This window comes from Mustela nigripes, chromosome 13 (assembly GCF_022355385.1).
Source record: "Mustela nigripes isolate SB6536 chromosome 13, MUSNIG.SB6536, whole genome shotgun sequence".
NCBI lineage: Eukaryota > Metazoa > Chordata > Mammalia > Carnivora > Mustelidae > Mustela > Mustela nigripes.
Genome location: NC_081569.1, coordinates 20,262,088 through 20,279,963, shown reverse-complemented (window position 1 = coordinate 20,279,963; position 17,876 = coordinate 20,262,088). Strand labels below are relative to the sequence as shown.

At 44.2% G+C, this 17,876-nt stretch overlaps 1 protein-coding gene across 7 annotated transcripts in view; it reads left to right on the top strand.

Moving 5' to 3' along the window:
• Positions 1-17,876, top strand: part of APBA2 (amyloid beta precursor protein binding family A member 2) — a 242,695-nt gene that overhangs the window by 157,040 nt on the left and 67,779 nt on the right. For all 7 annotated transcript variants that reach the window (XM_059371702.1, XM_059371703.1, XM_059371706.1 and 4 more), the window contains one exon: positions 15,535-16,540. In XM_059371702.1, the coding sequence (XP_059227685.1) occupies positions 15,575-16,540 (966 nt within the window). In that variant the 5' untranslated portion in view covers positions 15,535-15,574. The remainder of the gene's footprint in view (positions 1-15,534; positions 16,541-17,876) is intronic.

Here is a 17,876-nt window from a genome sequence, read left to right as displayed (position 1 = left end):
TCTCTCATTCATTAAAACTAAAAACAATTGAGAAGGAAGTCAAAGCTTGGATGCCAGGTAATTTGACATAATTATGAGTATAGAGGTTAAAAAAAAACAACCCTCAGTAATATGTTAGCAAGGTATATCCAGCAATACCTAAAGATAGTACATTGTGACCAAGTGGGGTTATCCAAGGAGTACAAGGTTGCTTCGAAAGTCAAGCATTAGTCAATGTGTTACACAGAGTAGAGAAGAAAACCACATGAGCATTACAGTGGGGGTAGAAAAAGCATTTATTGAAAGACAACATTCATTCGTGATTAAAAAAAAGAAAACTTAGCACACAGGAATATAGACATCTTCAGTCTGAAAGAAGACATCTACAAATATTTACAGCAAAGATCATAATGAATGAAAGACTGAACGTTTTGCACCTAAGATCAGGAACAGGGCATTGTCATTCCTGTTTATCCCTTCTATGGGACATCCTCTCCAGAGTGGTAAGGCAAAGAAAAGAAATAAAAGGCATATAGATTGCAGAAGTGTACGTAAAACAAATCTTTTTCTTTAAAGATTTATCTATTTGAGAAAGAGAGAGAGAGCGAGCGCATGTGCATGAGCAAGGGGATGGGCAGAGGGAAAGGGAAAGTGAGAGAGAGAAGCAGACTCCTTGATGAACATGGAGCTTGATCTCAGACTCTGAGACCATAACCTGAACTGAAATCAAGAGATGAATGCTCAACCAAGCCACAGGCACCCCTAAAGCCCATTCTTATTTGTGGACTTCATTGTTGTCTGCAAAATCCCAATGGCATCTACAAAAACTCCTAGAATTAATAAATGGATTTATTACTACATCAGTAAAGCAATTCTGAGGAAAAAAAGAGAACATATACACTGCACCAAAAAAAGAGAGAAAAGAAAAACATATAATTCTGACAAAGCATGTGCAAGATCTATAGGCTTAAAGCTGTAAATACTGATAAAAGAAACAAAAGAGGACCTAAATAAATGGAAAGATGTTCCTATTTATGTATTGGAAAATTCAGTGTGGTTCAGCTGTTAATTCTCCCCAAATTGAGCTATAGATTAGAGGCACTCCCGATCAAATTCCCAGCCAGATTTTTAAAAAATAGGTAACGACAAGATGATTCTAAATTGTATGTGGTGGAAAGGCAAGGAAATTTGAGTAACTGACACAATGGTGGAAACGCACCCTGATTACATGCTGGGGAATTCTGCAGAAGATAAAAAACAAAGGAATTCCCTTGAGTGAAGTACACATAGTCCTTAGGGATTGTATTAGTTGGCTAGGGCTGCTGTAACAAAGTAGCCCAAACTGGGTGGTATAACCAACAGAAATGTATTGTCTCAGGGGCTCCTGGATGGCCCAGTTGGTTATGCAGAGTTGACTTCAGCTCAAGTCATGATCTTAGGGTTCTGAGATGAAGCCCCCGAGTCTGGTTCCATGCTCAACAAGAAGTCTGTCTCTCCCTCTGCCTCTCCCCTGACTTGCATGTGTGTCCACACACTCTCTCTTTCTCACTCAAATAAATGAATCTTAAGAAAAAACAAATAACTGTACGGTCTCACAGTTCTGGAGATCAGAATTCTGAGATCGAGGTGTTAGTGGGATTGCTTCCTTCTGGGGGCTGTGAGGGAGAATCTGTTCTGTGCTTCTCTTGTTGCTTCCGGTGCCCACCATCTTAGTATTCCCTACCTAGGAGAGGTCTGCTCTCATTGTCACGTGTTGTTTTCCCTGTGTGAGTCTGTTTTCACATTTCCTCTTTTTATAAGGTCATCAGTCATATTGGATTAGGGCCCACCCTAATGACCTTATTGTAATTAATTATACCTGCAATGTCCATTTCCAAACGAGGCCACATTCTGAGCTCCTGGGGGTTAGGACATCGACATATAAATTTGGAGAAGGAAGGGGCACAATTCAGCTTGGAATGGGTTCTTTTATATCTGCACAGGGAGTGATGCATGTCTTTGGAAGTGATGGGAAAAATATGAATATTGTTGGAGAGCCAGCACAAACAAATCCATTTTTCCCAACTAGTCTTGTGGTTGCTTTCTTTGGGGTGACTGATTCCTTTGTCTTAGAGGATGGGTTTGGAGAAGAATGTGTTTAGAGCATCCTTCCTGGCACAAGGCCTTGGCAAATGCAGATGTGCCTTTTTCTGAAGCATGTTGAGAAAAAAATCAGTGCCGATAATTCTTGTGTTGTTTAGTTGTCTTCTTATCTGGACCCTTGATTTCTTTCTTTTTTTATATCTTATTTTATTTAAATTCAATTAATGAACATATCAGATATCATTAATTTCAGATGTAGAGTTCAGGTATTCATCAGTTGTATGTAACATTACATCTCATGCCCTCCTTAATGCCCATCACCCAGTTACCCCATCCCCCCACCAGCCTCCCCACCAGAAACCCTCAGTTTCTTTCCTAAGTTTGTTTCCTAAGAGTCTCTTATGGTTTATCTCCCTTTCAAATTCTGTCTTATTTTATTTTTCCCTCCTTTCCCCTGTGATCTTCTATTTTGTTTCTTAAATTCCACATGAGTGAAACCATATGATAATTGTCTTTCTCTTATTGACTTACTTCACTTAGCCCAACACCCTCCAGTTCCATCCACATCATTGCAAATGGTAAGGTTTCATCCTTTTTGATGGCTGAGTAATATTCCATTGTATATCTGCACAACATCTTCTTTATCCATTTATCTGTCAATGGACAATTTGGGTTCTTTCCAGAATTTGGCTATTGTGGACATTGTTGCTATGAACATTGGGATGCAGATTTCGCTTCAATGACATTTGTATCTTTTGGGTAAATACCTAGTAATGTAATTGCTGAGTTGTAGGGTAGCTCTATTTTTAACTTCTTGAAGTCCATACTGTTTTCCAGAGTGGCTGTACAAGCTTAAATTCCCACCAACAGCGTAAGATGATTCCCCTTTCCCTGCATCCTTGTCAACATTTGTTGTTTGCTGATTTGTTAATTTTAGCATCCTGACTGGTATGAGGCAGCATCTCATTGTGGGTATGATTTGTATTTCCTTGATGCTAAGTGAAGTTGAGCATTTTTTCATGTGTTTTTTGGCCATGTGTATGTCTTCTTTGGAGAAATGTCTGTACTTCTGCCCATTTCTTGACTGCATTATTTGTTTTTGGGGTGTTCAGTTTGATAAGTTCTTTATATGTCTTGGATACTAGCTCTTTACCTGATATGTCATTTGCAAATATATTCTACCATTCCATAGATTTTTTTTTTTGCTTGTTTGTTTTATCTACTATTTTCTGTGCAAAAGCTTTTGATCTTGATGAATTCCCAATAGTTCATTTTTGCTTTTGCTTCCCTTTGGAGATATGCCTAGTAAGAATTTGCTGTGGCTGAGGTCAAAGAGGTTGCTGCCTGTGTTCTCCTCAAGGATTTTGATGGATTCCTGTCTCACATTGAGGTCTTTCATCCATTTTGAGTCTGTTTTGGTGTGTGGTGCAAGAAAATGGTCCAGTTTCATTCTTCTACACATGGCTGTCCAATTTTCCCAAAACCGTTTGTTGAAGAGACTGTCTTTTTCCCATTGGACATTCTATCCTACTTTGTCAAAGATTAGTTGACCATAGAGTTGAGGGTCCATTTCCAGGCTCTCTATTTCTGTTCCACTGATCTATGTGTCTGTTTTTGTGCCAGTACCATACTGTGTTGATGATGAGAGCTTTGCAATAGAGCTTGAAGTCTGGAATTGTGATGCCACCCACTTTGGTTTTCTTTTTCAACATTCCTCTGTGTTTTGGGGGTCTTTTCTGGTTCCCTACAAGTTTTAAGATTTGTTCCAGCTCTGTGAAAAAATGTTGATGGTATTTTGATAGGGATTGATTTGTGGATCCTTGATTTCCTCCAGGAGGCAAGTGGGAACAGGCACTGAATTTGGTAAGCTGCCAATATCTCCAGGAGTTCTTGTGGGTGAAAGTTTACTTCTTGCAGTTAGGGATAACTAGTAAGAAGAGCAAGCATCTGCTGGACCACAAGTATGATACTTCCATTGATGAATGCTGGTTTCAGGTGTAGATGCCATTACAAATATCAGTTCCTGGGGACTTGCTATTGGTGAAGGGCTGATAGCATTTTTAAATTGTATTTCAGGGTCAAATCATTCCCTTTGCTTATTCTGAGATGAAGATTCAGTGGGCAGATATGCAGGCATATTGGATCCCCAGATAGAAAAAATCCTATCCCAGGACCCTTTCAAGAGATGCTGACACCTATGTCCTTTCTATGCAGAAGCATCCCTGGGCAGGTGTGGCTGCAGAGGGCTTACCCTCCCTGGCACTTTTTTTTTTTTTTTTTTTTTTTTTTTTTTTTTTATGTTACTTGTCTGTAGAAATACCATATGCAGAAATGAAGAAGGAAGGGAAGTAAATAACATTATTGTCACCCAAAGGAAACCCTTTCTGGTGTTTTAATGTAGTTCTTCACAGTTTATTCTATGTTTATTTGGTTGTGAATAAATTATAACAACGCACTTTATGTGATAAACTCTTTGTAAATATTTTAGTCGCTGCATAATTGTCTTGTGAATGTGCTGACAGTGGCTTAACCAAGACCCTGTTATGGAAGGTTTGGAGTGCGCTCAACATTTTTGCCTTTTTTTTTTCCTTTCATTTTCCAAAGAGAAGCATATCCCTCTGTGAGCTAAGCTAGTGTCTTGTGTTGGAACTCAGCCTGGTTTGGGGGAGAGTATTAATGTCCCTTCAGAGTCTTTGGTTGTTTGATCTTGGAGCAAATTACTTAACAACTTTTGTCTGGGATGCTCGAGCTGAGTATACAGGTGTACTCCAGGACCATGTAAGCCCAAACTGTGTGTGGTCAGAGCACCTAAATTATATTTGAAAGGAAAAAAAGAGTATTATCTCTACAACAAGGACAGAACTGAGGAAAATGATCATGGACAGTAGCAATCTGGTTGAGTACATATCTCATTTGTATGATGATGTTCTTACCTTGCCTGTAGATGGCCACCAAATCTCTCCTTCTCATCTTGGGCTGCTCTATTACCAGCCCTTCTAAGAGCTGGCTTATGCTGTTTTCCCATGCAGAAGAAAAATGTGATTTAGAATAAGGACACTGGGGCTCTTGATTGTTGACAATGAGCCTTTATTTCCCACATCTCATTAGGATGTTTCAGGAGGAGACTGCTGAGCCCTGAGTCAGGGGCCGCATTTACTATTGATTTATGTGCTGTTCTAGAATTAATTGAGTCTGGACACAGGGCCTCATTTTCATTTTCTTGGATGCATAGTAGGTAATCGTGTTTCTTCTGTACATTTGAATTGCTTTCCAGATGGTCTGTTGTGAAGGATTTATCTTTAATATGATTAATCAGAAGCAGGGGACCTCAGTATGTTTGCTCACAGGCTCGCATGCAAAGCTTCTCAGCACTACCGGTGTAGGAGTGCTTAACTCTTGGCCACCGCCGTCCAGGGGCTTTTCTGAGCACCTGGATCTTGGATTGAAAGAAAGTTTAAAGGGCCCTGGATAAAAGCCCTGGAAAGGGGTAGAAGGCCTAGAGTTGATTTCCAGGGGAGCGTCAGGATGTTATTTAGTGTGCAAAAATAGGACACAATCCATGTGTCAATAGGGAATGGTTAGATTATGTCCATTGGGCCAGGAAATACTATGTAGCTATTAAAATCAAAGAGAGTTCCTACTGCTTATTCTATTATGTTAAAAGAAGAGGGGGGAACATGACACTGTGTTTACCGCAAGACTTCAGCCATGCGAAAGAGATGTATAGAGGAGAATGGAAAGAAATACATCACAAAAAAACAGTAGCCATCTGTGGACAGAATAGCTGTGAGGGGGTGTCTCTTCTTCTCTGTATCCCCTGTTACATAGGCAACAAAACAAATCATAATCCTTCTCCCTGGGAAGTCTTGTGCCCTCAGAAGCAGTCACCTCCTGGGTGCAAAAATCTGCCTGCATTCGCTTAACAAATGATGTGCTAAGATTAGTCACATGTCCTGCCCTCTTCCAAGGCAGGGAGTGAAGCTCTTCACAGCCTCCTACAGGGCAGCTGTCCCCTTGTCACAGCTGCACCCCCAGAAGGAGGATGCGTTGAAGTCACTGGAGATCTTCCCAGGAGATGCTGCCTGGGAGCCTTGCAGCCCGGGAAGGTGAGATTTGAGGGCTGTGTGGGACCTCCCTGCAGACACAAAGGGTGCCGCAAAAGTTGCTTGTAACTGAGGTGTTGTATGTGGAATCCTTTATTGTCAAGCCCTGAGCCTCTCTGCTGCAAAGGCAGTGAGTTAGGCCCTTGAGCTTGCAAATGCACCTTTGCTGAGTTGCACTGGGTGTTATGAACTCGGAACTCTTTCTTGGCAGGAACCACTTGGCTCTACCAATGTTTTGTTTTGTTTTGTTTTAAACATATAATGTATTATTTTGGGGGGATGGGTACAGGTCTGTGATTCATCAGGCTTACACAATTCACAGCACTCACCATAGCACATACCCTCCACAATGTCCATAACCCAATCACCCCATCCCTCCCACCCCTTCCCCTCCAGCAACCCTCAGTTTGTCTCCTGAGATTAAGAGTTTCTTATGATTTGTCTCCTTCTTGGGTTTTGTCTTGTTTCGTTTTTTCCTCCCTTCCCCCTGATGAGCCCCTGCCCTGCCTCTCAAATTCCTCATATCAGAGAGATCATATGATAATTGTCTTTCTCTGATTGACTTACTTCACTTAGCATAATAGCCTCTAGTTCCATCCACCTCGTTGCAAATGGCAAGATTTTATTTTTTGATGGCTGCATAATATTCCTCTGCATGTGTGGGTGTGTGTGTGTATCTATATCTCACATCTTCTTTATCTATTCATCTGCTTATGGACATCTAGGCTCGTTCCATAGTTTGGCTATTGTGAGCATTGCTGCCATAAACATTCGGGTGCACATGCCCCTTCGTATCACTATATTTATATCTTTGGGGTAAATATCCAGTAGTATGAATTGCTGGATTGTAAGGTAGCTCTATTTTCAACTTTTTGAGGAACCTCCATGCTGTTTCCCAGAGTGGCTGCACCAGCTTGCATTCCCACCAACAGTGTAGGAGGGTTCTCCATTCTCTACATTCTCACCAACATTTGTCATTTCTTGGCTTTTTAATTTTAGCCATTCTGACCAGTGTGAGGTGGTATCTCACGGTGGTTTTGATTTGTATTTCCCTGATGCCAAGTGATGCTGGGCACTTTTTTATGTGTCTTTTGGCCATTTGGATGTTCTCTTGGCAGAAATGTCTGTTCATGTCTTCTGCCCATTTCTTGATTGGATTATTTGTTCTTTGGGTGTTGAGTTTGATAAGTTCTTTATAGATTTTGGATACTAGCCCTTTATATGATATGTCATTTGCAAATATCTTCTCCCATTCTGCCAGTTGTCTTTTGGTTTTGTTGATTGCTTCCTTTGCTGTGCAAAAGCTTTTGATCTTGATGAAGTCCCAGTAGTTCATTTTTGCCTTGTTTTCCAGCTTTTGGCGATGTTCCTAGGAAGGTCAGAGAGGTTGCTGCCTGTGTTCTCCTCAAGAATTTTGATGGATTCCTGTCTCATATTGAGGTCTTTCATCCATTTTGAGTCTGTTTTTGTGTGTGGTGTAAGGAAATGGTGCAGTGTCATTTTTCTGCATGTGACTGTCCAATTTTTGCAACACCATTTGTTGAAGAGACCGTCTTTTTTCCATTGGACATTCTTTCCTGCTTTGTCGAAGATTAGTTGGCCATAGAGTTGAGGGTCCATTTCTGGGCTCTCTATTTTGTTCCATTGGTCCATGTGTCTGTTTTTGTGCCAGTACGATACTGTGTACAAGCTTTGTAATAGAGCTTGAAGTCTGGAATTGTGATGCCACCCACTTTGGTTTTCTTCTTCAACATTCCTCTGGCTATTTGGGGGTCTTTTCTGCTTCCATATGAATTTTAGGATTATTTGTTCCATTTTTTTTGAAAAAAGTTGATGGTATTTTGATAAGGATTGCATTTAATGTGTAGATTGCTCTAGGTAACATAGCCATTTTCGTAATATTTATTCTTCCAATCCACAAGCATGAAACATTTTCCCATTTCTTTGTGTCTTCCTCAATTTCTTTCATGCGTATTCTGAGTACAGATTCTTTGCCTCTTTGGTTAGATTTATTCCTAGGTACCTTATGACTTTGGGCACAATTGTAAATGGGACTGACGCCTTAATTTCTCTTTCTTCTGTCTTGTTGTTGGTGTATAGGAATGCAACTGATTTTTCTGTATTGATTTTATATCCTGCCACTGTATGAGTTTCTGTATGAGTTCTAGCAGTTTTGGGTTGGTCCGCCAATATTTTTGCCTCACCTATCCTTCTCCCCACCCTTTGACCTCACCACACTTACTGATGTGGGAAGTGTCTGCTGTTCTCTGAATAGCCCTTGTGTGCCCAGGCCACTCACCTATGTCCTGCTGGGAGTATAGGTGACCGAGGACCTAGATCTCTGAAAGGGATAGGAAGAAAAGGTATGGAATACGATGGTCTGGGCATCTAGGGAAGGGTCTTATGTTTCTTGGCAAGGAGGTCATACCCATTCTGTAGTTAGTGGGAAGCCCCTGGAACCTCGCTGAGCATCTATTTAGGGCAGGGTTTCAAGTACAGTCCTAGAGCCTCTTAAATCAGAATCCCCTGCAGCTCTAGGCCTGGCTTTTGGCTCACCACCACTTCAGAATCTTGGGCCCACGAACCTGCATGCTCCCTGGGTGGGCTTTGCACGCATCAAAGTGAGTGAACCCCTGCTTTGGGGGAGCAATTCTTTTAATTTTTTAAAATTTTTTATTTTTTAAAATTTTTTATAAACATATAATATATTTTTATCCCCAGGGGTACAGGTCTGTAAATCGCCAGGTTTACATACTTCACAGCACTCACCGTAGCACATACCCTCCCCAGTGTCCATAACCCCACCCCCCTTCTCCCAACCCCTTTCCCCCCAGCAACCCTCAGTTTGTTTTGTGAGATTAAGAGATACTTATGGTCTGTCTCTCTCCCAATCCCATCTTGTTTCTTTTTTTCTTCTCCTACTGGGGAAGCAATTCTTAGCTTTCCCCAAGACCTCTGCCTGCCCTGCATTCCCACCTGGATGTACCCCTATCCCATTGCAGAGATGCACAATTAGGGCCCCAGCACTATCTACCTGTGTTGGCAGAGTTCCCATCGAAGGGAATGTAGATTCTCATCTAAGACACGCACCTAGTCAGGCATTCTTTCTCTTCGAATTTCATTTAAAATTTTTCTCGACTCCCTGTACGTTGTAGAAAAAAAAAAATTATAGAGTTGAGGTCTGCGTGGGTTTTTCCTCTATTTAACCCACGTCAAGCCCTGAAGGCAGGTGCTATCATTTCCAATTTACCGAGGGCAGAAGGCCATCCCTCTGTTAAATATCTTGCCCAAGGCCTGACAGTAAATGGAGGTCTGAATTTAAACAGGACCTTCTGTCTTCATCTGTAATAGAAGGGCTCTTTCTCTTATATACAGAGTGCCCCTATAGGTTAAATGTAATTCTGCAGACCTTTAAAGATGTGGCTCCCTGCTGCCCAGGGTTCTGCTGTGGGTCCCTTTCCATCTATATCCATGGAGAAGAGAACCAAATCAGAAGGTCCACACTATTAAACTGTAGACAAGCCAACAACTAGCATTGTATTTAATGGTGAAAACATTTTTAAAAAATAGGATCATTCACAATGTCCAGCCAGAGCCCTATGGGAACCTGAGACAAAAGAAAAATCAATAATGCTGATCTTGTCTTTACTTAAAGCTTCAGTATTTTGTTTACCATCTATTCTTGCATTGATTTTTATTTTTTAAAGTGTTGCATTTAAATATTCACTGTTTGGGGCACCTGGGTGGCTCAGTCAGTTAAGCATCTGACTCAATTTTGGCTCAGTTCATGATCTCAGGGTGGTGAGATCTAGCCCCACGTTGGGCTCCATGCTGGGCATAGAGCATGCTTAAGAGCCTCCCTCTTCCTCTGCCCCTCCTACCATCTCCTTTTTTTTATTTTTTAATTTTATTTATTTGTTTTACAGACAGATTACAAGTAGGCAGAGAGGCAGGCAGAGAGAGAGAGAGAGATTGAGAGGAGGAAGCAGGCTCCCTGCTGAGCAGAGAGCCCGATGCAGGGCTCGATTCCAGGACCCTGAGATCATGACCTGAGCTGAAGGCAGAGGCTTTAACCCACTGAGCCACCCAGGAGCCCCCTCCCAACTCTTTCTTAAAAAATAATTCTCTGCTTTGATTTCTGAGTTTGTTGATGCCCTTTTAAATTTTGTGACTGAGGTGAGTGCCAACCATGCTTCACCTTGGACCAAACCTGCTAAGAAGTAAAGACTGTTTTGTTGCCATTAGGAATAAGTCAAGGATGTCACTTTCATCACTTAATTGTGTAGTAGAAGCCCAGGGCAGTGCAGTCAGACAAGGTTATCAAATGCTGAAAATGAAAAGAACAACATTTACCAGCTCAAAGTTATTAGAATTTAAAAATGGACTTTTACAAGCTTGTATGGATTTTTTTTCTATGTGCCAGCAATAGCCAGGTAAACATGTAATGGGAGATACACAGCCACAAAATTATATATATATATATATAATTTTTTCTAAGAATAAACTCTCTATGAAGTATCCTGTAATGCTGTTGAGAGACATTTAATACTTGAATAAATGAGGAGCTATTTCTTGAGTGAAAAGGCTCAGTGTTGTATGTAGAAAAACTTCTCATTGTACGGGGCTAGAAGGTTTGGGGGGAGAATGATTTTTCTGGTGAGTTGGCAGCAGTTGGTTTGACCATCTAGATCTTGTCATTGACATGTGAGAAAGGAGGCTCCTCAGTTTTTTTTTTTCAAAGGTTTTTTGTGTATTTATCTGCCAGAGAGAGAGAGAGAGAGAGAACCCAAGCAGAGGGAGCAGCAGGCAGAGGGAGAGGCAGAAGCAGACTCCCTGCTAATTAGGGAACCCGACTCGGAACTCCATCATCCCAGGCTGATCATGACCCAAGCTGAAGGCAGACGCTTAACCAACTGAGCCACCCAGGCCCCCAGAGCTCCTCTATTTGTGAAGTATGGACAGAAATGGGCTGTCCTCCTCTGACTGTGCTGCTTCGAGGGAAAATGTCCACACCTCCCAAAGCCACGGGACATAAGTGCTTCCTCTGAAACACCCTGGGTCTATGAGCTGCACCCCATCCCTAGGACCATGAGTTCCAGATTTCCTAGGGGAGGGGCCATTTTCCCTTGAAGAAAGCAAATCTAGCCACATGCTCTGGAAACCTTGATTCTTTACATTTAAAAATCTACTCCATCTGGAAAGTATATACCATAAGGTAGGAAGCAACTTTGTTTTCTCCTCAATGGTTAGCCCAGTGGGTTTCAGATTTTGCCCTACATTAAAAAATATTTTTTAAAATTTTAATTTATTTTATTTTTCATTGTTCCAAGATTTATTGTTTATGCATCACACTTAGTGCTCCATGCAATATGTACCCTCCATAATACCCACCACCAGGCTCGCCCATCCCCCACCCTCCTCTCCTCTCCTCCAAAACCCTGTTTGTTTCTCAGAGTCCACAATCTCTCATACTTCGTCTCCCCCTCCGATTTACCCCCATTCACTTTTCCTTTCCTTCTGCTAATGTCCTCCATGTTATTCCTCGTGCTCCACAAGTAAGTGAAACCATATGATAATCGACTCTCTGCTTGACTTATGTCACTCAGCATAATCTTCTCCTGTGCCGTCCATGTTGCTACAAAAGGTGGTATTCATCCTTTCTGATGGCTGCGTAATATTCCATTGTGTATACCTACCATATCTTCTTTATCCATTCATCATTTCAAGGGCATCTTGGCTCTTTCCACAGTCTGGCAATTGTGGCCATGGCTGCTATGAACATTAGGGTAAGATGGACCTTCTTTTCACTGCATCTGTATCTTTGGGGTAAATGTCCAGTAGTGCAATTGCAGGGTCATAGGGAAGCTCTATTTTTAATTTCTTAAGGAATCTCCACACTGTTTTCCAAAGTGGCTGCACCAACTTACATTCCCACCACCAGTGTAAAAGGGTTCCCCTTTCTCCACATCCTCTCCAACACGTGTTGTTTCCTGTCTTGTTAATTTTGGCCATTCTAACTGGTGTAAGGTGGTATCTCAATGTGGTTTTGATTTGAATCTCCCTGATGGCTAATGTTGATGAACATTTTTTCATGTGTTTGTTAGCCATTTGTATGTCAAAAAATGGGAAGAAGATGTGAACAGACACATTAAATGTCTTGAGGCCAGTTCATACCTCATACCAGTGAACTTGGAATGCCAGGCATCAGCACTTGTAAAGACCCATACCACCAGGTGATCCCAGCGTGCAGCAAAGTTTTAGAACCACTAGGTCAGCCAAGGATCCCCATACCTGTCAGTGAATTCGAATTTTTTCCACCTGCCTTAGGGTGACCACCCATTCTGATTTTAGCACTGAAAGTTCTATGTCTTCGGAAACTCCTCAGTCCCAGGAGAACTACATTTTATGGATAAAACTATGTAAACACAGACCTGTTTCTGGGATTCTCTAGTTTGTACCACTGCTGTCTGTCTGGCAACAATACCGTGCCATTTTAATTACCATGACTTCAGAGTCTATTTATATACTTGATGAGGCAAGGTCTCCTTCATTGCTCTCATTTTTAGATCTTTCTCAGCTATTTTCACGTGTGGATTCTTCCACATGAACTTAAGAATCATCAGGTCAAAGTTTCTCTGGGATAGCCTTACTTTATAGATTGTTTTGTGTGACTCATTTATAGGACCAGGGACTGTTCCATGTGACTGTCATATATGCACTTTAGTCCTTTAGATTGGTCTGGAGGGCATGATATGTAGGTATGGGTGTATGTGTATCTAGGTATGCATGTAATATTTTCCCCTCAAATGACAGAATTTGAATTTAAGCTGGAATTTGAAGTCAAGAGGTCCTGTGTACCTGAGTTTGTTCTTTGACAAGCGTGTAGAAACATGCAGTGTGCATGGCCTGAAGAGGAACAGAAACGTCGTAGGGATAGTGTCACTCCTAGCTGAGTGTTGAGGTGCAACTAACTGCCAGGCCCATTTGCCTTCGACCATCCTGATCTCGAGGTGTGGGAGTTTGGCTTTCTCTCTGCCACTGCATTCAATGCATGCTTTGGGACCATTTGGGGAATGTCGTTACTAGAGAATGTGCCCACAAGAAGGTGACTGCCAGGTTCTGTCAGTCAGTGTCCCGGGCATTAGCTATCCTCTGTAAAAATAAGAGATCTGTTGTAAAATGGTAAGTGGCTGTGAGGCAGGTCAGAACCTTGGATGCACCCTATGGGCATCTGTGCTTTAGTGACCATTGTGCCCCTTGATTCCCACCTGGGAATATATCTCTGGAATCAGTTTTGGGGTTTGGGGATGGGGTAACCTGTGAGGACATTCAGACTCTATGGGTTCCATCTCAGTGATAATATTACTAGGGTGGGGTATCTTGCTATTCTTTGGAATGCTCTGGAGAGGAAACACTGTGCATCTCTCAGCATCTAATGATTCTATTAGGACATAGCTGTTCATGAGCCCCTTGTAAAGGAAACTTCCTTGGACTGATTCACATGTTGGAAGCATGTGCTCAGCCAGTAATGGTGCACACACTCTTGAGTGTCTGGATGGATGAAATAATTGTCTCCTCCATTCTTTTGGGAATATGCACAATGCTGTGACCGGCCATCTGGTAAACCCAGTGTCAGCAAAATGCATTTAGGACACCACTATAAGCAAAATGCTGTGTGGGTGTTCTGGGGAGTACAAAGCACAAAGGGTTTTTAGTTTAGGACTTTCCTGGGGAGATACGGTGAAAGAAAGAAAATGTAGCGCCTGGGTCAGAACTGCCATGAGAGCCCATGTCTCCGACCTCCACTCATTCTCTACTCCTGCTGAGCCCACTGCTTCCACTGCCTGAATACTCCCTGAGCCATGTCTCCTCTTTCATTCCTGCTGCTTTAGTTTAAGCCTTCATTTCTTTAAAAACAAGTTTTCATTATGATAAAATATACATATCATGAAATCTAACCTTGTCAACGTTTTCACGGGCACAGGCTCTCATTTCTTCTCTCTGGGCACAGGAATAAGTTTTTAAAGAATAAATGAACTGTGATGGAGACAAAAACAAGATGTATGTAATGTAAAAGTACAATTTGAAGAATAAAGCAAACAGGGGAGCCTGGGTGGCTTAGTAGGTTAAGCATCTGCCTTTGGCTCAGGTCATGATCCTGGAGTCTTGGGATCGCATCAGGCTCTCTGCTCAGTGGGGAGTCGTCTTCTCCCTCTGACTCTCCCCCTTCTCATGCTCTCTGTCTCTCTCTTAAATAAATAAAATCTTAAAAAAAGAACAAAGCAAATACCTGGGTAACCACTCAGCTGGAGAAACAAAATGTTAACCAACTGTTTGAATATCCTCTATGCCTTGATGCCTGATGCCAGTCCCTCACTTGCCCTAGAGCATGGACAAGGAATAGACTTTTCACTGCCTCTCTTCCTGCATCTCTTCTATGCTGGGTTCAGACAGATGAGGCTAAAAGAGAAATCCTGTGTGTCACACACCTGCTGAAATTTGCCCGATGACTCCGCATGGTTTATGGGATAAAAATGCAGAGTCCTGGGTGGTTGGGTAAGGACTTCTCCAGTTTGGATGCACAGGGTCTTTGAGGTACCCTGTGATACCACAACCCATCTTCTGCAAGCTGCAGCCACACCCTCTGCCCTCTCCTGGGTGCTCCCCTTCTCTCCGTGGCCAGACAGGCACTGTCTTCCTCCTTGTGTTCCCCTTCTGTGCCCTCACCCTGATGAGCTCATGAGGCTAGAGCTCAGGTTCAGCTTCTCTGTATGGTGCTTGGCCTGGACAGGTCCTTGCAACTGTGGTCACTGAGGGAATCTGTTTGAGAGGGAGGAGGAAAGAGAGGCTTCTTTGCACTGGGGAGGGCAAGACAAGCTGATAGGGGAGGGAACTTGAGTGGGCCTTTGGGGAGCCTTGAGGATATAGACTTGGACGTTAGCATATCTCCTTATCAGACCTCATTATATCTTCTGAATGCAAGCTTCTCTCTCTCTCTCTTTCTCTCTTTTTCAAGAACAAATAACTTGATCTGATGACCGAAACTGGGTGAACATTTTCAAGAAGTCCTAAATGAGCTGGTGAGATTGTGGGAGAGAGGCAGTCTTCCCAGTGAATGGCAGGTGCCTCGCCTCTGCTCCTTTCCCTCCAGCCCTGCACGTCCTCTCTTCTCTTTGACGTGGACCTGCACAGCTGTGGTGGGGATGTTGCATTATCGGAACAGATGTGTCTTACCATTGCCATTAAACAACATGGTGGCCAAACCCTCCAGTGGGTCCCATGTGGCTGGCAGCCCATGGCCCGACACGATTCTTGGGGTGGCCATGCTTGGCAGGGTTCTCACTGTCCTCTCCAACATTCCTCCCCACAGTGGCTGCCTGCAGGTGACCATGGCTGTGTGAGTGTCCGCCATGGCCAACCGGAAGCGTCAGAGCACGGCGAGCAGCATGCTGGACCACAGGGCGAGGCCAGGCCCCATCCCCCACGGCCAGGAGCCAGAGAGCGAGGACACAGAGCTGCCCCTGGAGGAGTACGTGCCCAAGGGCCTGGAGCTGGCCACCCTGCGGCCTGAGAACCCCACGCCCCCGGACCAGGGGTGCCACGACCACAGCCCCGATGGGGACTCCAGCTCTGACTACGTGAACAACACCTCCGAGGAGGAGGATTACGATGAGGGTCTCCCCGAGGAGGAGGAGGGCATCACCTACTACATCCGCTACTGCCCTGAGGATGACAGCTACCTGGAGGGTATGGACTGCAATGGGGAGGGGTACCTGGCCCACGGCACACGCCACCTGGAGACGGATGAGTGCCAGGAGGCAGTGGAGGAGTGGACAGACTCGGCAGGCCCCCACCCGCATGGCCATGGGGATGAAGGCAGCCCAGACTACCGGGACAGCCACCTCCCCATCCCGGAGGACGAGGCCTCTGTCCTGGAGGCCCAGGACCAGGAAGAAGGTGTCCACTACTGCCCCAGTGAAGAGGGCTATGAGGACTACTACCCCACAGAGGCCAACGGGAATGCAGGCAGCGCCTCCCCTTATCGCCCGAGGCGTGGGGACGGGGACCTGGAGGACCAGGAGGAGGACATCGACCAGATCGTGGCTGAGATCAAGATGAGCCTGAGCATGACCAGCATCACCAGTGCCGGGGAGGCCAGCCCTGAGCACGCACTGGTGCGGGGGCCTGAGCCGGAGCCTGGGGACTCCACAGAGGCTAGTCCACCCAGCGAGGCCAACCACGGCCCTAGCAGACACGAGGGAAGGCCCAAGACACTGAACCTCCCTCCGGAGGCCAAGCACTCTGGAGACCCCCAGAGAGGCTTCAAGACCAAGTCCAGAACTCCAGAGGAGAGGCCAAAGTGGCCCCAAGAGCAGGTAGGATGCTGGTTATCCCCAGGGATGGGAGTCGGGGTGGGCAGAGGGGCCTAGAGAGTAAAGGATGCTCTCCTGTCACCCATGTGATCGCCAAAGCCCATAGTTGAAATATGCGTTTAATTCTTCATCTGGTCCATTACTTGGCAGGTGTGTGGATGTTCTAGTGCCATCCCGAAGATGCCCCCCTCCCACTAGGGGGCTAGTAGGCCTCCTGCTAGGGTCTCTAGCCTGCGTGCCCTGGGTCTGCTCAGGGTTGGGGGTGGTCCGTGTCACTACCATCCCCCCACCAGCTGGTTTCTTCAGGCCGACAGGACGTTGGTAAGGATGTGAGCCTGCTGGCTCGTGCAGGGTCCTGCAGCCAGTGACAAGGGACAGTGACCTGAGCACATGTCACAGGGGCCACTGTATCCTGGTGACACTCTTCCAAAAGCTCAGCGGCTTGGCCTTATGGGCTATTAACTATAAATAACCATTTTGAAAATTATTATGAGAAGGTTTGACTAAGGGGCGGAGAAGAAATGCTGCTGATGCGGCCAGTGGATTTAAGCATGACTGTATTCCTTTGAATGATATCAAAGTGAGCGTGTCTTCTAATAGCTGCCTTTGAAAAGCTGCTTTTCAAGAAAAAAAAAAAAACCCTCGTGAACATATAAAGAAGATGAGATGATTGCACTTGTGTAAAGGAACTTCTCGTTGGCCAATTCTGTGGGCAAATGAGAGCGAAACGCTTTTATATTTGTAAAGCCGTAATTATTATTATTTTTTCCCCCAGAGGAGTCCATGAGTTTAAAAAACACATACATGAGAACATGTCTTTGGGACATGAGTCAGATTCACTTGCTGCTAGATTTCTGGCACTAGCTTATTGATGCCTTTTGTTCTTTTTAGAGATTATTAAATGTAGGTTGACTTCACTGACAGGTGTTCCTGGAACTCAGGGCAGCTGTGCCTGCACGGGGGGCGTTGGGTTGTAGAGAAACTGCTGTTGCACCAGTGGACTTGGGGAGCTTCCCCCAAGGGTGGGTAGCTCAGGGGCAGAGGTCTGGGCTTTGGGCCAAAGTGTCGCTGGCCATCTTCACTTTGGCCAAGTTGGACTCATGGCCCAACAACGGCTATGACCCCGCAGGGAACTCACAGGGGGCTGCCCGGGGCGGGTGACATACTATGCTTTGTTGTGGCAACTTCCCTGACAAAGTTCTTGTCAAGAGAACATAATCTTTAGAGCATGAAGGGGGGGGGGCACTGAGGGGAGGAGTGGGTAACTTCTCTCCCTAAATAGAATGTCTCCTCAAAGCAAATGCTCTTATTCAAGATACAGGAAAAGCTCATTTAGATG